We start from the raw sequence: 25193 nt of genomic DNA, 5'->3' as shown, positions 1-25193 counted from the left end.
CTACAAGGGGTGTGGCAGATGGGCAATGACACAACAGCTAACTTACATTTAGGGGGTGCTTACTATATGCAACTAAACACTCTGTTTGTATCAACTCATATAATCCCCACAACAGCCCTAAAGAAAATACTAGTATCTCCCCTTTACAGGAACAGAGAGGTTAAGTCACTTCCCTACACCTGCCTGTCAGTAAATGACAGAGCCAGAATCTAAAGCTAGGTGTTCTAGGTGCAGAGCTAGGTTCTTAACTAGGGCATTTTCTGAAATGGTAATATTGCCAACAAGGTACAGAAGCACAGGAAAAGAGAGGCGTATTTTGACCAGAGTAGGGGTTAAGGAGAGTCTTTATGAAGGAAGCATTTATTTACTCGGGATCTTGAAGGTCGCCCGGTGGAGAGAGGAGCTGGGGAGGAAGGAACAGCCAGACCTAAAAGAAGAGGCAGTTTGGGTACCAGCCAGATGATGACAGCAAGATCTGGTTGAGTGCGTGCGGGGGAGCAAAGCTGGAGAAGGACACCTTGCCCAAATCCTGAAGGTCCTTGAGGACCAGGACCCTCTTTGTAAAGAAAGGTCACTCCCCCACTTTTAGTAGGATGTCCCCTGCCTGAAACCCAGGCAGGCGGCCCACCCATATTTCTTTCGGGGAGCGGGCAAGGATGGTCAAGGTCGCCGCGCGCGCTCCGGAGCTGCACGTTCAGGCCAAGGACTTTTCGTCCCCAGCGCGCAGACGCCGGGGATCTGGCTGCCAGCCGGGGTCAGGAAGGCGCGCGCTGCCCGGCCCGGCCCCGAGAACGCCTGCTCCTGGGTGCCGGAAGGCCGATCCTCCAGAATTCCGTCCAGCCACTTTCCTCCTCGCTGGGCCCTCGAAGGTCAGGGAAGCCACCTCCCGCTCCCGGTGCCGCTCGGCTCCTCCCGCCAGCCCCGGAGGCCCCGGAAGAACGCTCTCAGCCATAGGAGTCCGCTCTGCCAATCAACCCTAGTCCGGGTCCCCCTCTCTGCCGGCGCCGGGTGCATTGGTTGCATCATGACTGGCCTCCGATAAGATTCTCTGCTTGGATTGGCTAAGAGCGTCCCCTCCCTCCTGCCCTTTCTGCGTCAGAAGCTCCCGATTGGTTAGCCGCGTTGCCAAGTTCCAGACGCAGCTAGACAATTGGAGGCCGCAGGCCCGCCCCTGCCGGCTAGGTGAAGGTGAGAGTCTCCTCCAGTCACCGGGTCTAGACCGGACCGAGTGGCTCCAGAAGCAGGGTGAAAGCTCTCGCCTGTCTCAAGCTCTCCTGCCATGGCGCCTCCGTCCGTGTTCGCCGAGGTTCCGCAGGCCCAGCCGGTCCTGGTCTTTAAGCTCACTGCCGACTTCCGGGAGGATCCGGACCCCCGCAAGGTCAACCTGGGAGTGGGAGGTAAAGATGCAGCGAGTAGGAGCAACTTGGGCAGAGGAGCGGACCTACCCCGGGTGGTGGGTGCGGTGGGAAAGGCCAAGGCCTGGCTTGATGCTGGCTGGAGAGGTGGCAAGAATCACAGGGCTGTTTTTCAACCTGCCCATTTTACAGAGGGGCATGTGGAGTCCTTGGAAAAAGGAAATGTGTCCAAGGTCCACAGTACAGGTCTAACAGCCAGGACACAAGCCCAGTATTATTGATTTCCCGTTCTGTATTCTTTATATTACTATATCCGTTCAACTGTTAATAAATGGGGAGGCCCAAGATAAGGGGAGAGAGGAAGCTAGGAATTCTGATAGGCTTAATGTCCTGGTTGCTGGAGAACGAATGAAGGAGAACTCTGAGCCTTAGGAGACTCTGGTCTGGGTTAGTAAATATTTGAGTGACTACCAGGTAGGTCACAATCAGCACTTTACCCAAGCCTTGCGGGGAGAAAGCCTGAGGCATGCTTTTGGTCTCAAAGATATCAACATCAAGGTGTGATACAATAGAAATCTAAAGTGCTTCTGAGACAGGTTAATGCAGCCTGGGAGGACCTGGGAGTCTCATTCTGGTCCTCGCAGATGTGGTAGGAATGGTTAGAGATGGTAGGAAGGAGTGGAAAGAGTGGAAAGGAAGTAAGAAGCTCGCTTTCGCCCATTTTTGTCTTCAGTTCTTGCTTGGACAGTTGAGAGCGTGGGCCACAGTTTCCCCTTCTGCAAGAGAAGGGTTTAGATTGGAGTACCTCAGAATAACTCTAACCTTCGGTGAATTTGTCATTTCTTATCACTCTCATTTAAATGTTTGAAGCTCCAAACACACTTGATTACACACAAAGATCAGCCAGGTGGAAGAAAATATGATGTTCATGCTAAGGAACAGATTGAGAGTAAAAGGACCAGAAATTTTGGAAAGAGAAAATCGAACTATTTTGTAGTGGATGGTGGTGAGAAGGAGCTTCAGAATCAGGCTTCCTGCAGTGACTGTACATAGGACCTGTTAAAAACAAGTCTTCACTAAGGAGTATGGGAAAGAGGTGAGAAAAAAGCCGTTAAAAAGTATGGTTTGTTTAGGCTAGGTAATGGGTACATTGGCACCCACTATATTATTCTTGTGACTTTTGTGTATGTTTGAAATTTTCTACAATAAAGCATTTTTTAAAAAGTAAATAGCATATAGTTTCAGCCACGGAGAGTAAGTGATGTTTTTACTGAGTAGGAGACGTATTGAAAGTTTGCCTGGAGTTTGAACTGCAGTCGGGTACCATTCAAGCTCTTAATTTAAATCCAATTTATAACCTCCAAGTATTTAATTAGGGCCAGGTATATAATACGATGTTGACTTAAATACATCTTTTAAAAATGTTCAGTTTTGGGGGGGAGAGGGTCTCAGTAATTCAGTTAGTCAGCTAAACGATCTTACAGGGTTTTTGTGAGACTCAAATACATTTCAAGCACTTAGAATAATGTCTGGCAAATAAGTACGGGTTATGTAAGAGTTGTTTTGGCATTTCTTTGGGTAGGTTGCACAGAAGATGTTGAAAAAAATTTTCAGCTTAAGAACTGCAAAATGAAATCATTTCTGACATTGGTTCAGAAATAAACTGCTGGGTGCAGAGAAGTAGTGTCTGGTCAGCCCAGGTCAGAAGTGATTGGCCCAGAAGTAGAGTTTGCAGTTCAGGTGGTCATCTTACCTGTGACGGTGCCTTTGTCCTGTTTCCCAGGAACCCAGGAACGTCCCCTCCTTACCAGGAACAAATAATGTGTGCCTTTAATCTTATTTAATGCGTACAGGGTCTCTGGAGGGTTTTTGCAGCGAGAAGGAAGCTGAAGCCCAGTTGGATGAAGCAGTTTGCCCCAGGTCATAGGGCTGTTGGTGGTGAAACTGCCCTCTCCTTTATTTGGGGTCCTTCAGGTGGTCCAGAGGCTGCCAGTGCACTGTAGTGGGAAGAGTTGGGAGATCTCAGTACAGGCCATCCCTGCAGTCCAGCAGCGTGACCTTGGGAGGGCTGTATAACGTCCTGGAACTCTGTTAAATGAGGAGCAGAGATGGAATGCCTCCTTTTCTAAAACTCTACTTAAAGATTCACTAGCACATTACATGTAGGATAAAGATGTTGGCCTCATTAGTTGGTTAAGGATTAAATGAGTAATTATGGGGGCGCCTGGGTGGCTCAGTGGGTTAAGCCGCTGCCTTCGGCTCAGGTCATGATCTCAGGGTCCTGGGATCGAGTCCCGCATCAGGCTCTCTGCTCAGCAGGGAGCCTGCTTCCTCCTCTCTCTCTGCCTGCCTCTCTGCCTACTTGTAATCTCTCTCTGTCAAATCAATAAATAAAATCTTTAAAAAAAAATAAATGAGTAATTATGTATGAAATGTGATACATAAGTGAAAAGTGATAAAAATACTATCTTTTTATGATCTCTCTTTTGGTGGATGGCAGGTGCTCAGATAAGGAAGGGTCTAATTAGAGTAGAATGAGAGGTCTCCTTCCAGCGTTTGTATGTTCTAGCTCTAGTTAATACAAATCCCCAAGTATATCCTTTGTGAAGGAAATGTAATTAATCACTGACTTTGGAGAAGATACTCCCCACCCCCCCACCCCCTTAAGATAAAACCCAGGGGAGATTATCCAGCTCATGTTCTAGTGCTGTTGGATGTGTTTAAAATAAGCTGCAACGATAATTTCACTACCTAGTTTCTACTTGCTGAGTTTCTCCAGAGATACTCTTGCTGGCACTGGTTCCCTAATTTCCTTCCAGGTAAAGCAGAGCGTCACATTTAAGTACAATGTGCCCTGAGCTGGCCATTTTGGTACTTCTCAGGGTTTGAGACCCGTGGCTTCAAGGGCAGGGGGAACATGGGTACAGCCTGATGCTGCCTGAACCAAGACATTGCTTCATAGACTCCAGCCTGTTTATCACGGGAATTGAGCTTCCTTTAGTTCCAAATAACCTGCTCTTATTTTAATATTTGTTGTGTTTTTTAATGGGGATTTTTAGCATCTTCACATAAAATTGTCGGATATAAGTGCTATATCAGGTGTTTCTGAATACTCCCCGGCCCTTGTCCCAGGACTCTAGTTGGAAAAAAGGGCCTTAAGAGGCATATATATGTGCAGGGGCTCTTGGGGAGGGGGGTGAGGGAAGTGGAGATGTTCAGAGGAGAGGAGGGGGATGGTTTGATCATCTAATTCTCTGAGTTCCTCCTTTCTTCTGGAAAGCAGCACTCCTGAACTCTCCTGAAACCTGTGTGATAAAGAGGCCTCCGTCACACAGGCCTCTGGGGTCTGCTTGCTTCATGCTTTCTCTTGCTCTTAGAAAAAACCACATGGATCCATGAACTTAATAATAATATGACAGCCTAGCTCTTATAATCCACTTGATCTTGGGCAAATTATTCAACTCTTCTGACCTCAGTTTCCAGATCATAGTATCTATATTGTGAGTCATTACAAGAATTAACCGGGGGTTAGAAGAAAAAGTAAAGCGCTTATTAGCACAGTGCCTCGTAGGTACTAAGTATTCAGTAAGTCCTTGTTATTACGATGGCTCAGGTACTGTTGACGTCTGTAATTAGGGAATCTTTCTTTCCATCCTGCACTGCTTCCCTGAATGCCAGACCCGTACTCGGTACAGTTTGCTAAACACATCCTACAAATGCAGCGTGTTCAGAAAACTCATCATTTCCACCTTCCCCTCAGTCTTTTCTTTTTCTGCTTACATTTTATATCTAGTGGGACCCCTTCTCCCTCCACCGCCACCCCGCCCCCACATCACCACAAGCCTTTATCCAGACTAGACAGACTTTTGAGTCATTTGTCATCTTTTCCCTGTTCCCACATCAGTTTATTTTGGTCATTAGGTTCTGTATTTTCTACCTCATAAATCTATTTTGAGTGTCTCGTCTTTTCTTTCTCCTTGTTGCCACTATCTGAATCAGAGACTTCATTACTGTCTCTCCGAATGCCTGCAGTACCCGCCTGACTTCATGATCCATCCCTGTTCCCCTTTGCAGTTTATTTTCTGTCGTGTCACTCAGATGATCCTGTTAAAATGGACCGCTATCCACATCACTCTCTTGAGTGCTTTTAGTGCTTTCCCCATTGAAACTACGTTCCTTAGATGAGGATGTCCTCCAAGACTCTGACCCATATTCCTCCATGGGTCCTATGTCAGAGCCATAAGATGCAGATCCTCAGAAGCCTCCTGTCTCCAAGCCTCTTGGACCTTCAGACAGGCGTTCCCTCAGTCTGGTGAAGGGAAGCAAAACGTAACAACACCCCCCCTCCCCAAATAGGCTCTAAGCTGGTTATTTATTTATTTAAGATTTTGTTTATTTGATAGCGAGCACAGGTAGGCGGAGCTACAGGCAGAGGGGGAGGGAGAAGCAAGCTCAGTGCTAAGCTGGAAGCCCAACTTGGGGCTCGATTCCAGGACCCTATGATCCTGACCTGAGCTGAAGGCAGCTGCTTAACTGAGCCCCCAAGGCACTTCCTAAGCTGTGTTTCCTCCAGGGCAGACAGTATCTTATTCTTGCCCATTTCTGTGTAGCTACTTGTAGCCAATGTCTCCTTCTTGGTAGATTCAGTAAGTCCTTGTTGAATGAATGAGTGAATGAAAACATGAATGAGAAACTCCCGGGTCTGACAGACAGGAATGAAAATCCACTGGGAGAGGAGGAATCATAGTTGTTAATAATGCTTGACCTCATTGCTCTGGTCACCAAGAGCCTTCTGCTGTTTGCTTCATTAGGGCAGTTAGGCAAGGCCTGGGGTATGAACCTGGAACTGAACCCGGGAGAAACTGGACAGTGGAGGAAGCAGGGGAGGTATAAGTTGGCCAAGTTCTCCTTTGTCACAATATATACAAAATGACTCCTTGCATCTAGTCTTAGGACAAGATTTTTTAGAGTAGTACAGAGTAGACAGTATGGGTAAGAATGGTGGTTCTGGGACTTTTTTTGTCTTTCCTATTTATAATACATGGTTTACAAATGGCTTATCATAAATACAATACATATGGCATAATTATGCAATACACATAATCTCCAAACACAGATGTGAAGTGTAACAACTGGTTTTTCTATGAACACCCACATTGTACATGTAAATAGTATCCCCTCTGTGTGGTTTAGTTAAAGATACGTTTGCCCTTGCTGCAAGTTGCATTTCCAGAAATCAGATTCACTTTCAAAGGACAAAGATTTGGCACTATTGAGGATATTCAAAATAATGAGACATCATGTCTAAAAATAATTCCAAAAGAAGAATTCCAAGAATATTATGAACAATGGTAGCATTGTGATCACAGAGAAATCTTCAGGGACAACTCTTACTTGGAAGTGGTTATTTTGGCATCTCTTTAAAAAAAGACCACACCAGGGGCGCCTGTGTGGCTCAGCCGGTTGAACGGCAGCTTTTGGCTCAGATTATGATCTTCAGCTCAGGTCATCATCCCAGGGTCCTGGGATCGTGCCCTGCATTAGCAGGGAGCCTGCTTCCCACCACCCCCCCCCTCTGCCGCTACCCCCTGCTCTTGCACACATGTGTTCTTTCTTGCTCGCTCTCTCTCATTTCAAGTAATAAACAAAATCTTAAAAGAAAAAAAAAAAAAACAGACTAAATCCCACCTGATACAATAGGCTTATGACTTGTTTGGAAGGAATTTGGTAGGCCAGGGTGGAGCTGTGTGAGTGTTGTGGCAGTGTTGTGAGTCACAGCCTCCTACCTAGAGACCGTTGATTGGTTAGTGGCTGTGTCCATCTGCTCCTCGATCTACATCCTTATTACTAGTTTGAGGTGCTTATCAGATTCATAGATGACACATCCCTAGAGGGTAGAGTTCACTGATAGAAGAAAGACCCTGAGGGCATGTGGGTGGCTCAGTTGGTTAAGCCACTGCCTTCCGCATTGAGCTCCCAGCTCCATGGGGAGTCTGCTTCTCCCTCTGACCTTCTCCCCTCTCATGCTTTCTCTCTCTCTCTCTCAAATAAATAAAAATCTTTAAAGAAAAGAAAGACCCCAAGTCAAAATGATCTTATAAAGTCTTTATTTGTTGTATGACTTTTGACTGTAATTTTACATCTAGAAACTTTATTATAAGGGAACATGCATGAATATATGTGAAGATATAAGAACATTTTTCACAGTGTTTATAATATCAAATAATCAGAAGCAATGCAAATAGTTAATAAATTTTGCATGAAAAGGAATGTTGTCTAGCCACTAAAACTGTGTTGTAAATGGATCATAAATATGAACAATGGGGGTGCCTGAGTGGCTCAGTGGGTTAAGCCTCCAACTCCTGATCTCAGCTCATGTCTTGATCTCAGGCTCATGAGTTCAGGTCCTGTGTTGGGGTCAGTGCTGAGCATGGAGCCTACTTAAATAAATATGTATGAGAACAAATAAGTAAATAAGACAGATGACCAGCTGAATTCATGCTAAGAGAAACGTGAATTAAAACTACCCTGAGTTACCATTTGCATCCTCATACTGGCAAAAATTTACTCTGGATGATGGTAGGAATGTTAACTGATAAAATCCCTGTGGAGGCCAATTTGGATATATGTCAGAACTACAAATTTTTACACATACTTCTTAGCCTACAGTTCCATTTTCAACCCTGCATTTTATGGATATATTTACATGAAGATGACATATGTATGAGGTTGTTCACTGAAGCATTGTTATGTAATAGCCAGAGATTGGAAACAGCTCACATGTCCATCAGCAAGAGACTGGCAAAACAAATTATGGTACATTCATCAGTTACGCAGCTGTAGAAAAAGAATGAAAGAGGGCACCTGGGTGGCTCAGTTGGTTAAGCATGTGACTCTTGATCTCAGTTCAGGTCATGAGCTCAGGGTAGTAAGCTCAAGCCCGAAGGGGGTTCTGCTCAGCCTGGCATCTGCTTGAGATTCTCTCTTCCTCTGTATCCTCCCCCTGCTCCCTTGCGCTCACTTGTGCTTTCTTTCTCAAAATAAATACATCTTCAAAAAAAAAAAAAAGAATCAAGGGCACTCTGTACATAGATAGAAAAAGATGTTTAGAGAAAGAAAGGAATAGAACAGTGTATAGTATATGTTACCTTTTATGTAAGAAAGGGGGACATAACAGGCTGTATTTGCTTATGTATGCATAAGGAAATTCTGGAAAGATGCAAAAAAGAAATGAAGAACATTTATTGGAGGGGAGGATTTGGAACGAGATAGATGGAGGCTTAGGATGGAGTGGGGATGTGAATATATCTGTTAAAAGAATAGTTAATGACAATGAAAAATAACTTGTATTTAGTAAGTGGAAAAAAGCGTGTTGAAAATTTTATATATAGTATGATGCAGATTTTATAAAAGAATATGCTCCTGTAAAAGCTCAGAAGGTTGTACACTAAGATGTTCATACTCTGTCTCCCAGTGCTGAGATAATGTTTATCATTTGCTCTCTGGGCTTTTTAAAATTTTAAAATTTCCTACAGTCAGAATACGTTGTTCTGTAAACAATCTCAACCACCCTAAAAAGTGGTTTTTAAAAAGAAGTCAGGGGTTCGTATTGGGCAGAAATCAACAAGATAAAATAATCAGAATTACTCTAAATTTTTCGGTTTCAAAATCACTTGAAAAAGTATGGGTCTCTTGGAGAACTAAACATTCCAGCAGAGTCAGGTGACCCCTGTGAGGAATCGGCTCAGATCATTGGCTTGGGTGCAAGCCACAGCCGCTGCCCTCTAAAGCTGTAATCTTGAGATAATCATACGGTACAAGAGGGGAAAAAAAAAATCAGTGATAAGATAACAGGACTAGAAATACTTTCAGTGTTGAGGTGCTTAGAAATTTGCTATAGGCAAGATTAAATGTTATGAAATAGATACATTTAGATCAATAAAAGTGTGGAATATGAAGTAAGAGGAATAGTCAAATGGTCAGGCATGGCAGAGAGAGGACAAAGATGTGTGCAGACATCAAATAGGTTGTCCGGGGATTGTGTAACCATCTGCTGGAATCTTCAGCCCTGGGGCCTCTGCTCACGATTTGTTCCACTATTCTAGGACAAGAGGAGGAGGTAGGCCTTCTGCCACCTCCTTTCCACATTTTATGTTTGAAGTTGCAGCAGTCATACGAAGTAGCACCTAGCACTTTCCCAGAATTCTCTTGGGAGATTTCTTGGGAGAAGGAAGAAGATTCTGGACTCATGGCTTTACAGATCTCAATGTACTAGGACAATCAGCAGAGCAACTGTTAGGTGGTCGTGAGTGTGCAGAGTGCTGTCTCGTGCACTCTCCGTCCATCAGGCTCTGTGATGTCCCAGTGATACTTCAGCATTCTGTCTTTTTGAGGTCATGTATTTAAGAGCTTGAGTATCTGTAAGGGTGGCACCATGGCTGTCTTGCCTGCCCTAGCGCCTCACCCAGTGCTTGGCCCAAAGCAGATGGACAGTCAGGAAATGAACTTGATTTTCATTTCGCTCTCTGTTGTTTGATGGAAGGAGATGGAAGGCGCTCAGTCCCAGCGCCTGCTTTTCCTTGAATGAAGCCTGCCTCCTCCCTCTTAAGCAAGCGACTCTTTGCTGTGTTCCAGCTTATCGCACAGATGACTGCCAGCCCTGGGTTTTGCCAGTCGTGAGGAAGGTGGAGCAGAAGCTCGCTAATGACAGCAGTCTGAACCATGAGTACCTGCCCATCCTCGGCCTCACTGAGTTCCGGACCTGTGCTTCCTGCCTGGCCCTCGGGGATAACAGCCCAGCTATCCAGGAGAAGCGGGTGAGTTTTGGGAAAAGATGGACAGTTGGCCCTTGAACAGTGTGGGGGTTGGGGTGCCGACTCTGTCGAAAATCCTTAAATCACTATTGACTCTCCCAAAACTGACCTGCCAATAGGCTACTGGCCACCTATGGATAACCAGAACACACAACACGTGTTTCATATGTGTTCTTAAAATAAAGTGAGAGAAGAGAAAATGTTATTAAGAAAACCGTAAGGAAGGGAAAATATATTTCCAATACTGTACTGGGTTTGTTGGGGGGGAAAGTCCAGGTGTATGTGGACCTGCACAATTTAAGCCTGTGTCATTCAGGGTCAACTATATTTTCTTTAGAAACTGCAAAGGTGAGACAGGAGTTTGGTTTAAAGTCTGTTGAAGTGTCCGTGAACAGGGGTTTAAGTAGTGTAAAGTGGGTAGCGCATGTGGTAGGGCCGGACGGCAAGCCCAGTGCAGAGCCTGATCTGGGGCTTGATCTCCTGACTCTAGAGATCATGACCTGAGCTGAATTCAGGAGTCTGATGCTTAACTGACTGAGGCACCCAGGCGCCCCCACACCCTGACATTTTATGCAGAATTCTGTGTGTATGTGTTTTTCTGGGGAGAAGGGGATTCAGAAGCCAGGGATAGTGGTAGGGATAGAATTGGGATGTGGACTGAACTTTGGGTAATGAGGCCAGGACTCTGGTTCCCAATTCTGGGAATTAGTGTAGAATAGTATCCCCTGGGAATTTTACATACACATGTACGGATGAGTACATGTGCCCCTTCACTTGCTGTTCTACTTGTTTGTTTTTTGTTTTTGTTCTTGTTTTTAAGATTTTATTTATTTGACAGAAAGAGTGCAGGCAGAAGCAAGGAAAGCAGTGGGCAGAGAAGCAAGCTCCCTGCTGAGCAGAGTCTGATGTGGGGCTTGATCTCAGAACCCTGGGATCATGACCTGAGCCAAAGGCAGATGCTTAACCCACTGAGCCACCCGGGCGCCCCGCTCCCTGCCCTTGCCTCCCTGCCCTTGGAGATCCCAGTTCCCCCTTCCTCCCCCCAGTTCCCTTCCCTGCAAGGGTGTAGTTTTAAAAGCTCCCCATGTGACTCCAAAGTGCAGCCAGGGTTGGGAACTGCAAACACAGAGGGAGGAAAAGGAGAGGTATTTTTTTGGAGTAGAGGGAATTTGGGGTCAGGAGGTAAGTGGGTCTAGGCGGAAAAGAGACCTACCTGATTGGAGCTAGGAGCATGTCCAGGCTGATATTGGCACCTTGGACAGGGGAAACCACCTGAAGGTTTGAGCAGAGGAGTTAACCAGTCAAAATGTTCAAAGAAGATAAAGCTGGCAGCCGGGTCGGCAGGGGATGGGCTTGGGATGTTACGATAGCCCAGGTGGTATTGTGCAGTTTAAGGCAGCTGCCCTTACTGCTCCTCTGGGCCAGTGTCGGAGCGAAGCCTTTGTGATGGAAGGGACCACATCTTGGAATCATCTGATTTATTCTCCACATGCTGTTACCCAGATACCTTGTTTAAGCAGGGGAGAAATGCGGGGCACACAGGCCCAGGGTTCTGTCAGGAGGCTGGGAGGTTATGAGTGAAAGTCCTGGAACTGGGGTTGTGATTAGATAAGTAATTAATGAGTTTCGCTGAAGGAGGGGTTATGATTAGACAAGTAATATGAGTTTCACTGAAGGAGAGTCCTGATGAAGTTTGAGAGTGGAGGACTTAGGCAGCTAGGGTTATCTTGAGAGACACTGAGGATAGATTCGGTGGAATTCATTGTTGATGAAGAAAGTTAGTTTCTGTGTTGGGGACCTTCCTCTAAAACTGTATGTTTCTTACACACTTAGTAACCTTATGACACTTCTTAGAACACTAAACGTCTTGGACAGGTGCTTATTCCTCTGCCCTGTGCTCCCATTTTGGTCATTTACATGGCCTTCCCTCTTAGTCGGCTTCCTCCTATGCTGTGTATTTAATCAGAGAACAAATTTAGATGGCAGTCTGTAAATACTTGAAGGCTTTTTTGGGGGCGGGGTGTGGGGGGATAGTTTAGGATGTTGTCTTGGCATCTGCATCACCCTAGGTCCTGGCTGGTTCTGAGCTCTTGAGTTCTTCCTTTTCCCCTCAGATGTCTTCACCATTCCCAAGCTACTGTCCTGGTTCAGCCCACCATCCTCTCGTTAGGATTCTTGTGATAGCCTCTTGCCTCTAGTCTCCTCCCCATTCTATTGGATTCTGCACAGTCCAGGGGCACCTGGGTGGCTCATTCAGTTAGGTGTCTGTCTCAGGGTCCTGGGTCCTGGGTCCAGGGTCCTGGGATGGAGTTGCATCGGGCTCCCTGCTCAGCGGGACATCTGCTTCTCCCCCTTTCTCTCAAATAAAAAAAAATCTTAAAAGATTCTGCACAGTTCAACTAGGAAGATCTTTCATAGCAAAGAAAGCTGATAATCATGTCACCTGCACCTGACCCCACATATGTACACATGGTAGCTCCTCCACTATCTACAGAGCAAATCTAGACTTTTGAGCTGGGTGTGTGTTATAATTTGTAGCCAGCTTTCATCCTGTCCTCCAGTGACTCTCAATCCCCAATGTCCCGCCCCCCGCCCCCCCAGGTTCCTGACATTCCAGGAGACTATGTTGTACCGGACCTGGCCAAGGGTCACTTCCATGCTGAATCCTTAGCTCTCTCTGGTGAAGCCGAGTTATCACAGGACTTTGTTCATAGCTTAGGAATAACTGTACTTACTGTGCTCATTACCATGATGTATAATTTTATGTCTGTCTCCCACAAGATCATGACTTCCCTCAGGGCAGGGATGATGGCTTACCTAATTATCTCCTGTATCTTCAGCACTTAGCTCCTAGCCTGGCATATCAGAGATTCTCAGATGTTTGAATTCAGTCAGTCAGTCAATCAGCAGGTGAGTGCTTACCACTAAAGGTAGGCTAGGCACTGTTCTAGAAGCTGGAGCACAGCAGTGACCAAAAGACCCAGAATCTTCTGCCCTTGCTTACAGTTTTGTGAGGAGAAGCCAGCTGTAAATGTAATAGATAAGGTCATGGTAGAGTAGATTAAAAGAATATAATAAATGCTGTGAAAATAGAGTAGAAGAGGCGTATCAGTAGAAGAGGCTGAGTGTGGGAGTTGGGGTAGATAGGGTTTTTACTAGGGTGGTCATGATGGAAATAGAAAAGACGTTTCAGCCAAAACTTTTTTTAAAAGATTGATTTATTTGGGGGAGAGAACAAGTACAGAGGGGAGGGGCAGAGGGAAAAGGAGGTAGAGAGAGTCTTTTTAAAAAAATATATATATTTATTTATTTATTTAATTTATTTATTTGACAGAGATCACAAGTAGGCAGAGCAGCAGGTGGGGGTTGGGGGGAAGCAGGCTCCCTGATGAGCAGAGAGCCCATGTGGGGCTGGATCCCAGGACCCTGAGGTCATGACCTGAGCCGAAGGCAGAGGCTTAACGCACTGAGTGACCCAAGTGCCCCAGAGGCAGAGAGAGTCTTAAGCAGACTCTTTGCTGAGTGTGGAGCCCAATGTGGGGCTTGAGCTCATGACCCTGAGATCATGATTGGACACTTATCCAACTGTGCCACCCCGGTGTCCCTCAGCCAAAACTTGAAGGAGATGCAGCGTAGGTGAATGAACAGACCAGAAAACAATCTGTAATCATGTCTTCCCTTAGATTTGTCTTCTTTAGATTTAACTTTACCAGGTTCATGAACTATTTTGAGGAGACCTGCGTCTTACTCCTTTCTATTTTCAGACCTTAGGATCCAGACCATATGTCATTTTTCACGTCGTGCGTTGTAGTATTTCAGCTTCGGAAATTCCTGAGTCGCCATTCGCAGGAGGGCTTGTGGGCTATGTGATGCCATGCCAGGTCCTCACTTTGACTGTCACCTCTGGGAGGCTTAGGGCTTTTGTTGTGGCTCATCCTTTCAATGCTTTGCCCATGTTAGCACCCTGTGCCAGAGACCGTGTGAACTCCTAGGCGTACCCAGGTTCATGCGCCATGGTCTTGGCCATAAGCAGCTTCTGGTCTACTCCCCTGCTCCTCACAGTGAAGTTCTCACATTGGCAAACTGTGGTCTTGGACACGTGTTAATCGTGTCCAGCAGGAATTTCTTCCTGGCCATGTAGCTAAAGTGGGAGTGTAGACTACCTCTGGCATCATGCACACTGTGTGTTACTGGATTTTTCTGGTTCTGGACACTTGCCCAGGGCTAGTTGCCTGGCTCCTTTGGAACTTCACACTTGTTTCCTTCATCCCAAATGCAGGCCTTACTTGGGCTGTAGAACAGTTTGCCAAAATTCAAGTCACAGAATGACCAGATTGATACATTATTGGTTCACCCCAAATATTTCTCTTTTCATTGCTGATACAGTTTGTGTTTCACTGAAGTCATGCTGTCTGTGTTCAGCATATTTTTAGGGAATGATAATTTTTTGAGAATTTGATGTCCAGGGTCATACACGTCATGAATGTTAAGGATTAGGTCAGTGTTCCTGAAGTGGGTTTATTTCTTCTAAACATGTTTTCAATCTAGTCTGTTGACCTTCTGACTTTGCATTTTGAAGTGGGAGAGAAAGGAAATAAAAGATGATACCTGGGAATGTTTGCACTAATGTCCGCATACACCTGTCACGTATCCATGATAACTGAAAACGAGGTTCAAGGGGACCCTTGCTCATTTGTATAAAAATATCAACATTCCAGAATTGCTTAGGTGTCTGAAATGTGAAATCATGAATAAAGTTGACATTCAACTTAGCTGGTGACAAATCCATGAAAAATAAATGCGTATAAGGCTTAACATCAACTCGGTGTAATGATTTGTATGAAGAATCCAGATAGATGACATGTGGAAGCAAGACCTTGAAAGGAGAGGAGGAGTGCTTGGATGGCTCAGTTGAGCATCTGCCTTCAGCTTGGATCATGATCTCGGGGTCCTGGAATCAAGCTCCATGTGGGGCTTCTGGCTCCGCGGGGAGTCTGCTTCTCCCTCTTCCTCTGCATGTGCGCACTCTCTCTCTAATAAATAAATAAAATCTTTTAAAAAAAGATCTGGAAAGTAATGGGAGAGCCAGAAGGAGAGGCACGCTGGTGTGCCTAGCCTGCCGGGCACTGGCCATTCACAGCCAGTCCGCTGTCTTGGCTCACCTACAGCGTGCGACCCTGCACAGCTCCTTCCCCTGAGTGCCCACTTGGCTTCGGTTTCACGCTGCAGCAGTGTTCCTTCACAGACGTCAGACCTCTGAATACAAATAGAACGCTGGGGAGGAGTAACAAATGGTGGTAATTGGGAGCACTGCCTCGTTCCTGGCTTCAAGAGGATTTCTGCCAAGGATTCACTGTTCATCATGAAGCTGACTTACTCATCACGGCTGAATGAATTTCTCCTGTTATTTTCAAGAAGTTCCATTATCTCCCGTTTCACTAAGCATCAAAATCAGGAATAGCTATGCTTTTAATCTGTTACGAAGATCATTTGGGTTTTCTCTACCTGGCGGCCTGACACTTTTTTTTTTTTCAAGTAGGCTCTCTGCTCAGTGTGGCGCACAGGTCAGGACTTGAACTCAGCCACCCTGAGATCAAAATCTGAGCTGAGATCAAGAGTCACTTGCGTAACTGACTGAGCTGCCCAGACGCCCAGCATGATACATTTTATACTATATTTCTTAATAATGCACTCATGGGCTGACTGTCACTTGAGGAAGGGGGTATTTTTTAGTGTACTGTTGGATTTGTGCTGTTCATTAATCTTTGGAAATTGAGTACCAGTATTCATGAATGAGCTCAGTCTCCCCTTTTTCCATTTTTTCCCCCTTTGTTATCTTTTAGCATCACTGTTTCATTTTTTAAAAATTTTAGAAGTTTTTCTTCTTGATCTAGGAAGGTTTTTTTTAAGACCATTCTTATTGTAGAAAATTTTTAATATTTACAAAAGTAGGTAGTGAAGTGTGATGAACAAACCTGGTTGAATCCGTCACCCAGCTTCAACAGTGACCACCCCCACTGCCCAACCTGTGCCAAAGGCAAATTACTTTACAGCAAATCCCAGACAGCTAAATACATTCTAGAATTTACTTTAAAATTTGGTAAATAATGCATGAATATATTTTCCTTAATTTAAAAAACAACTTCTAGAGTAGGTCAGAGTCCCCTCACCCTCTACCCACTTGTAGGACCCTCCCTGAAGGTTGCCACTGTTGCTGGGTTGGTGTGCCCTTCCTTTTATTTAGATAGACTTTCTCAGATGATCCTTTTCTTTCTCCTTAGTCCTTTAGATGTATTGAGCAGTGTAGGCCATTTCTCTGCCGAAAGAGGCCAAAGCCTGCTGAGAATTGCGAGAGGGCAGGCTGGGAGGCGTGTAGGTGGAGGAGCGGAACCAGGGCGGGTGACTGGGACTGAAGCAAGATGGCCGCCTGCATTCATTTCCAGCTCTGCGGCTCCCGGGTTTTCTGCCACTCCTAGCCTTTTGCAGACCACTTCTCTGAATTGATTTTTTTGTGTGTGAGTTGGGGGATTAGGACTTACTTTGGAAAGTTGTATAAGAGTCAAATGTGTGAAGGTCTTCGGTAAATGGGAAGGCCTAGGATCCTATCATTGCCCATGTGAGGTCATTTTGAGATGCTTGGAAGTTAAGGAAGGAAATCCTCACAGGTCACCTTTGTTAGGACATATTTCTCTGGGCTTTGTAGCAGTGAGTATTAAAGATTGAGGTCACTGGCAAACCAAAGACAGTATTTCACAGGCTCCTGCTGGAGGCATAAATTCTGATCTTGGGTTAGGTGCTGCTGAAGGGATGGGTTTGCCTTCCAGATGGACAAACTCGAATGTGGCCTGGGTGTGTCCTCAACCTGTGTTCAGTTGGGAAGCTCTCCCCAGAGTTAGATTCCCAGACTTCCCGGATTAAAGAACTCGACTTAGTGCTCAGGGGATGCTTACTGAGCAAAGTGTTCACTTCTAATCAGCTCAGTGTCCTTGTTTGTATGCATGGGCAAATCATAGCATCTCTGTGTGTAGTGTGAGCTTTTCCATAAGAGAATGTTTAAAGGGCTTAGCTTGGGGGCACCTGGGTGGCTTAGTAGGTTAAGCCTCTGCCTTCAGCTCAGGTCATGATCACAGGGTCCTGGGATCAAGCCCTGCATCTCCCTCTCTCTCTGCTTGCTTGTGATCTCTGTCAAGTAAATAAATAAAATCTTCTAAAAATAAATAAATAAGGGTGCCTGGGTGGCTCAGTGGGTTAAGCCTCTGCCTTCGGCTCAGGTCATGATCTCAGGGCCCCACATAGGACTCTATGCTCAGCCGGGAGCCTACTTCCTCCTCCTCTCCGTCTGCCTCTCTGCCTACTTGTGACCTCTCTCTGTCAAATAAATAAATAAAATCTTTTTAAAAAAGAAAGAAAGAAAGAAAAAATAAATAAATAAATAAATAAAGGGCTTAGCACAGAGCGGGCATAGAGTAAGTGCTCATTACCACAGTTCTCCTGATAAACATCTGACTTCGCCACTAACCAGCCAGTGACCCTGCTGCTGCTTCTCTTTCAGGTTGGAGGTGTGCAGTCTCTAGGGGGGACAGGGGCACTCCGAATTGGAGCCGAGTTCTTAGCCCGATGGTACAATGGAACGAACAACAAGGACACGCCTGTCTATGTGTCCTCACCAACCTGGGGTGAGTCCTTGAGCTACAGAGAGAGGAGAGACAGAGGAGTGGGGGGAATGACCCTCGTGACTCTCACTGTTGATGCAGAAATGTAACCCAGCCCCTGAATCCGCTGACATTTGGGAACGTCTGGAGCAGTGGATTATGGCACTATGCTCCGGGCCAGGTTAGGAATCCTTGTTCTCAAGACTCATGTTTTAGCCCGTGTTGAAATTTCCCTGAGAAGGCAGAAAGTGTGGAAATAGGAAGTCCCACCATGGTAGGATGGAAGTTTAACATGACTGACTGGTTGAACTTGTTCTTGGTGGTTACAGTCATTCTTTTAAGTCTTTGTTGCTCACCTTGTTTTAACCCAGTGAATGCTGAGCCTATGAGGGCCCCAGCAGCTGATGTGTGTCCCTTCCAGTTAGGGCTCTGTGTGTGTCAGGTCGTTTAACGTTTCACTCTTTTGCTTACAGAGAATCATAACGGTGTGTTTTCTGCTGCTGGATTTAAAGACATTCGGTCCTATCACTATTGGGATGCAGCGAAGAGAGGACTCGATCTCCAAGGTTTCCTGAATGATCTGGAGGTGGGCAATTAAGATGAAAAGTAAACAGAACCCCATGGTGTCAGGAGGAGCAGGGAAAGGTCTTTGGATTAGTCGGTAAGGGAAAGTCTGAAACGGCCCTACTCAAAACAAAATGGTGGTTTCTGAGTTAGCACATGAGGAAGAAATATGCTGCCCCTTGCCCTGTGTGTCACTGACGCTGACCCTGGGTGTTCTGCTAGCGTCGGAGCTGACGTAGCTTCCTTCCCCTCAGAGTGCCCCTGAGTTCTCCATCTTTGTCCTCCATGCCTGTGCTCACAACCCAACTGGGACTGACCCAACTCCGGAGCAGTGGAAGCAGATCGCATCCGTCATGAAGGTAACTGCACTTTCCGAGCATCTCTTGAGAAATTGTATTTTTTTTTTAATGTATTCAAAAGCAATACCTGTGTACAGAAGAGTTTGGAAAATGGAGAAAAGCCCATAGAAGAAAAGGATTAACTGAAAGCTACTGTTACTATTTTGGTATATAGAGCATTGTTTTTTTGTTTTCTTTTTAAATAGTTACACATGTAAGTACATTTCTTCCACAAAGATGGCATCATTTTATCTGTTTGTAACATACTTTGTCTTTCATTGGCATTCCTTCACATGTCATTTTAAGTTCTGTAGCACAGTTCCCCTGCGTGGCTGTGTCATATTAATGATTGATTAAATCAGTCGATGGACATTGAGATCTCAGGTTTCTTGTTCTTCTGAACAATTATATATAGGACTCCCTTTTATAATTTCTTTGGGATAACTTTCTAGGTTGGGATTTCTAGCTCAGAGTGCGTGTATTCTTCTTTAACATGTTTAAAGAATACTCACTGAGAAACTGTTACGTGCCAGGCACCAAGTAGGGTATAAGAGTGAGCAGAGCGGAGATGGTCCCTGCCCTCAGGAGAGCATCCAGCCTGTCTGAGGAGACAGCCAAGTACTGTGGCTGTGTTGAAGGGGTCACGTGGAGGAACGTAGCACAGACTTCAGGAGTGTGTGCACATGTATGCATGTGTGTGCACGTGTGTGCAGTAGTGGCAGAAGCTGTCATGTTGAAACTTGAAGGATGAGGACAGGTGGGGGTTGGCAGGAATGGAGTGTTCCCTACAGAGAGAGGAGTGTGATCAGTGCCCAAGGCAGAAGTCACGGCCCATTTAAGGTATTGGAAGTAATTCTCAGTATAGCCTCGAGTTCTACGGTGAGTAAGTGAGAGGTAAATGGGAGCCAGATCCTGTGCTGAGGCATTGGACTTCATTTGGAGGGCGTGGGGGAGCCACTGAAAAACTTTGATGCCATCAGAACTTTGTGGTCTTCAGGCTACGTAGCAGGGAGTGGATCAGAGGGAGGCAAGATGAGACAGGCCCAGAGAGCAGTGAGGAGGCTGGTGCCATGATCCGCATGGGAGCTGACTGGGAGCTGAGTGTGGGCGGTGGCAGGGGTAGACCTGAAAGGAGTCTCGGGCTCCGGGAAAATGGGTTGATAGGAACTGGGATGTGGTTGGCTGTAGCCGGATGCGAAGGCTACCAGAGGAGGAGTGAAGGACACACCCTGGCCCCTGGCTTGGACAGTTGGGGGCGTAGAAGTGGTGTCCACTCAGAGCACGAGCCCAGTATGAGGGCAAGCTCAACTGTGGGGAGTCCCATGAGGAGGTCGGAGGGGATGAGAGTAGGGACTCTGAGGTCTCCTTTGTCTTGAGTGCCTGCTAGACTAGCCCCGAATCGTTGGGGAGTTCTGGGGAGACCCAGCTGACCGAGCTTACCACACCAGGAATTCAGAGGGAAGACCCGGCCAACACAGGACACTACCTCCATGTCTCACTAATAAGTCCAGTTGGCAGAGCGGCATTGTGATGCCCTAGGACAACAATAATTGTTAGATTTGTTGGTGTTAAGCTGAACAGAGAAACAGATGTAAAGTGGTGGCTGAATGCAAAAAGGGAGAGTGAGAAGAAATGGGTAGTGTTAGGGATTCTGTGCGGGCACCAGCTGGGGAAGGAAGGCTGGTGTCTGAGGTTGGTTCCAGAAGGATCTCCTGCCCTGACTCGCTTTCCTTCCTCGCAGCGCCGGTTTCTTTTCCCCTTCTTTGACTCAGCCTATCAGGGCTTTGCATCTGGAGACCTAGAGAAAGATGCCTGGGCCGTTCGCTATTTCGTGTCTGAAGGATTTGAGCTCTTCTGCGCTCAGTCCTTCTCCAAGAACTTCGGGCTCTACAGTGAGTGCTCTCCTGAGTTTCAGCCTTGCCCCACCCCACCTGCCTTGGTGCCCCGAGCTGACTCTCCTCCCTCCCTTTAGATGAGCGAGTGGGCAATCTGACCGTGGTTGCAAAAGATCCTGATAGCATCCTGCGGGTCCTTTCCCAGATGGAGAAGATTGTGCGAATTACTTGGTCCAACCCCCCTGCTCAGGGCGCACGGATTGTGGCCTGTACCCTCTCTAATCCTGAGCTCTTTAAGGAATGGTAAGGGGCGCAGAGCCTGATGGGTGAGGTTTGGGAATGGAGAACAGAACATTTAACTCTCCCTTTGATTTTGGCAGAGGCAGGACAATTATTGAGTTTTAGGTACTTCTGTAAAATGAGGCTGGCACCTACTCCCACAGCTGAGGCCCGGAGGAGGAAGCATTGAGGAATGGGGCGTTTCCCCCTGCCCTCCCAGTACTATGCTTCCTCCCCTGACTGTTGGGAAACAAACGAAGGAATTCCTGATAGAACAGGTGACCTAGCTGCAAATCAGTGGGACAGTCTGGGGACTCTTCATCCTTATTTGATTTGCATATATTTTGCCTCATTTTGAAACAGTAACTTTTATATAGTAACTAAATCTACAGTCTGCTTCATTATCCCCATCTGGGTCAGTGCTTAGGTGAATTCTGGGTTAAAACATGAGTGGTATTGCCAGTAGACCCAAGACGGGCACTAAATTCCATCAGAAGCTCACTTCTTCCTTCTGCCTGGTAAGTGTCTCTCTGGCCTGCTTGTCCACCCATCCGGGCACCTACATACTACCATGGGCAGGTTGTGATCTCATTTTCAGTGTATAGATTACATTACATTTCTTAAATCTTTATGCTTCCGTGAGCCATCTGTCTGCCCTATCTGGATTGATACTTATATTGCTGTCCACTCAGGACAGGTAATGTGAAGACAATGGCTGACCGGATTCTGACCATGAGATCTGAACTCAGGGCACGCTTAGAAGCCCTCAAGACGCCTGGAACCTGGAACCACATCACTGAACAAATTGGAATGTTCAGCTTCACTGGCTTGAACCGTAAGTGTCCCCCAACCACCTCAAATGCTCGCTCTTGGACACAGCCCTTCTCTCTGTGCTCTTGGGTTTGACTCCTTTAGCTGTCACCTCTTTGGTTGGCCATAAACTTGGGCCAGAACAAGTTTGGTTTTCTTTTTTTTTTCTTTCTTTCCTTTTTTTTTTCAAGTTCAGTTTTCTTTGTTTGTTTGTTTGTTTGTTAGTTTGTTTTTTATTTTTTAGGCAGAGTGAGCACAGGCAGGCAGAGTGGCAGGCAGAGGCAGAGGCAGAGGCAGAAGCAGAAGCAGGCTTTCCGCTGAGCAAGGAGCCCGATGTGGGACTCGATTCCAGGACGCTGGGATCATGACCTGAGCTGAAGGCAGCCGCTCAACCAACTGAGCCACCCAGGCGTCCCTCAAGTTCAGTTTTCTTAGTGAAAACCTGCTGACCCATACTGAGGATATTTTCGTTTTTGTGGGCTGGGAAGTAACAGGATTTGTAGCCAGGAGCCTTGCTTCATGAAAGGTCTCTCATAAATAAATGCTCGGGTGCCTTTTGGCTTTTCCTTAATCCTAAGTATAATTATTATAGCTGCTTATTCAGGGACCTAATTTCTTAACAGGTCTTTCCTAGTCTCTAAGCATTGCCATGAAAGAAGAGGTTACAGAGTATCTATTTCATAAATAAGAACTTAGATTGGTAGTTGGAATTGAGAGCCCTTTGAAAGTCTATGTGTGATCTTGGTCAGCCATCAGTGGGGCTTATTAGCAATCAGTTGTCCTTCTGATGACAGGATTCATTCACTTAATAAGTAATTCCTGAGCACCTACTGGCCAAGCCACAGGTCACCTGGTGCTGATGTGGCCATTCGCCTGGGTGTGGAGCTTGTGTCCATGTGGTTCTAGGGACAGTTTGTGCCTGGCATGGGTAAGTCAGTGGAACATGAGAGGTGCTGGGTAGCACAGGCAACCCTGGTTTACTGGAAGGAAGGAAATACAAGGAAATACAAGAAAGGTGGCGGCAACTGCGTATAACTAGACCCCTAGGAAGACTTTGGGGTAAAATGAGGCTTCCCGAAAAGTAAAGGGATGGCTCAGTTAGCCATAGGTGTACTTGGGATTCTGGAATAGGGCATTAGTTCACTTAAATAAGTAAAATCATCCTTTATCATTTTTAAGACTATTAAGTATAATGGAAATGGTATTTAGGAGTAATACTCTCAAAGTTCACAAGGTGGGGATGTCTCCCTATAAAATACCCATATTATCCACTCTCAGAGTAGGAAGTTAGTTTTATTATGAATTAAAAAATGGTGAGAACAGACCTGTGCCTATAACACATAAGTGACATTTTTAGCACCTGGCGCTATTTATCCTTTTTAAAAACGTGTTTTGTTTGGTTTGGTTTTTCCCTCCCAACATTTTATGAGGAAGAATTTTATTTTATTTTATTTTTTTTTTAAAGATTTTATTTATTTATTTTACAGAGAGAAATCACAAGTAGATGGAGAGGCAGGCAGAGAGAGAGAGAGAGGGAAGCAGGCTCTCCGCTGAGCAGAGAGCCCGATGCGGGACTCGATCCCAGGACTCTGAGATCATGACCTGAGCCGAAGGCAGCGGCTTAACCCACTGAGCCACCCAGGCGCCCCTATGAGGAAGAATTTTAAAATAGAACAGTTGCAGGGATTGTACCCACCATCTTGGTTGTACCGTGCTCCTGCTGTGGTGCTCCCTGATGGCACTCTGTCCTTCAGAACGGGTTGGCAGCATGTCGTCTGTGTTCTGCTCTGGCAGATCTGTGAAGCCCCTAAAATGATATTTGAAAAATTATGTATGTGTGTATTGGCCTTTTTCTAGGGAGAGAGTCTATAAATTTAGCTTCTGAACTGTGATGCTCCCCTCCCTTGATGAAAGGAGAGAAGTTTCATTTTCATTAAAAAAAAAAAGACAGGGCTGGGAATCCTGGCTGGCTCAGTGGTGGAGCATGCAACTCTGGGTCTCGAGGTTGTGAGTTTGAACCCTACACTGGGTGTAGAGATTACTTAACAATAAAAAAAAATTTTTTTTAAGATTTTATTTATTTATTTGACAGACACAGCGAGAGCGGGAACACAAGCAGGTGGAAGGGGAGAAGGAGAAGCAGGCTTCCTGCCCAGCCAGGAGCCGGATGTGATATGGGGCTCGATCCCAGGACCCTGGGATCATGACCTGAGCCAAAGGCAGATGCCTAAGGACTGAGCCATCCAGTGCCCCTTAGCAATAAAATCTTAAAAACAAAGACACAAAAAACAAGGTTGGACCTCTGGATCCACTTCTGCCAGTGGGCGTCCGGCTTTACAAATAGTGGTGGCTCTGATGGTGTGTGAGGTTGGGCCTTGTGTCCTTGCCTGACTGTAGTTCACACACCTCAGTGCTGTCCAGGGTGACTTCTGAAGATGACCTTGCTTTGGTAGCACTGGGTACAGGGTCCAGATTTTACATTTTCCATACAAAGGCAGCTTAGCCTCATGGCTAAGAGCTCAGACTTGGGAGTTAGCACTGCCTGCTTGAAAGCCCAGACCCATTGCTGACTAGCTGTCTGACATTGAGAAGCTCTTCTAACTTCCCTCTGCATAACTGAATTAATATGAAGTGTAGAATACTGCCTGGCACATAGTGTTTACTTCTGATTATTTTTTTATTAAATTATTTAAAAATAAATTAGTTGCCCAACATACAGTACACCATTAGTTTCATATTTGGTGTTCAGTAGTTCATCAGTTGCGTATAAGGAGGGCACACGATGTGATAACCCAGTGCTTATCACATCGTGTGCCCTCCTTAGTGCCCATCACCCAGTTACCCTGTTCTCCTCAACCTCCCCTCCAGCAACCCTCAGTTTGTTTCCCATAGTTAAGAGACTCTTCATGGTTTGTCTCCCTCTGATGACTTCCCATTCAGTTTTCCCTTCCTTCCCCTATGATTCTCTGTACTGTTCCTTACATTCCACAAAGGAATGAAACCATACAATTGTCTTTCTCTGATTGACTTATTCACTCAACATACCCTCCAGTTCCATCCATGTCAAGGTAAATGGTAAGTATTCATCCCTTCTGATGGCTGATTAATACTCCATTGTATCTATAAACCAAATCTTCTTTAGCTGTTCGTCTGTCCATGGACGTCTTGGCTCTTTTTATAGTTTGGCTATTGTGGACATTGCTGCCATCAACATTGGGGTGTGGGTGCCCCTTCAGATCACTACATTTGTATTTTGGGTTAAATACCTAGTAGTGCAATTGCTGGGTGGGTAGCTCTGTTTGTAACTTCTTGGCAAACCTCTGTTTTCCAGAAGGACTGTACCAGCATTCCCACTAACCTTGTAGAAGGTACCTTTCTTGTTTCCTGTCTTGCTAATTTTAGCCATTCCAACTGGTCTGGGGTGGCATCTCACTGTGGTTTTGATGTGTAATTCCCTGATGCTGAGTGATGTTGATCATTTTTTCATGTGTGTGTTGGCCATTTGAATGTTTTCTTTGGAGAAATGTATGCTCCTGTCTTCTGCCCA

At 45.8% G+C, this 25193-nt stretch overlaps 1 protein-coding gene across 1 annotated transcript in view; it reads left to right on the top strand.

The window, feature by feature from the left end:
• Positions 1-781: 781 nt before the first annotated feature.
• Positions 782-25193, top strand: part of GOT1 (glutamic-oxaloacetic transaminase 1) — a 30675-nt gene continuing 6263 nt past the window's right edge. Inside the window, exons 1-8 of the mRNA XM_082719954.1 lie at positions 782-1397; positions 9990-10171; positions 17721-17844; positions 18294-18406; positions 18639-18743; positions 20464-20614; positions 20695-20860; positions 21529-21671. Coding sequence (XP_082576080.1) covers positions 1280-1397; positions 9990-10171; positions 17721-17844; positions 18294-18406; positions 18639-18743; positions 20464-20614; positions 20695-20860; positions 21529-21671 — 1102 coding nt within the window. The 5' untranslated portion in view covers positions 782-1279. The remainder of the gene's footprint in view (positions 1398-9989; positions 10172-17720; positions 17845-18293; positions 18407-18638; positions 18744-20463; positions 20615-20694; positions 20861-21528; positions 21672-25193) is intronic.

Source organism: Mustela nivalis (genome assembly GCF_964662115.1).
Source record: "Mustela nivalis genome assembly, chromosome: 2".
Classification (NCBI taxonomy): domain Eukaryota; kingdom Metazoa; phylum Chordata; class Mammalia; order Carnivora; family Mustelidae; genus Mustela; species Mustela nivalis.
Note: the sequence above shows the minus strand (reverse complement) of the source record. Positions and strands in the feature narration are given on the sequence as shown.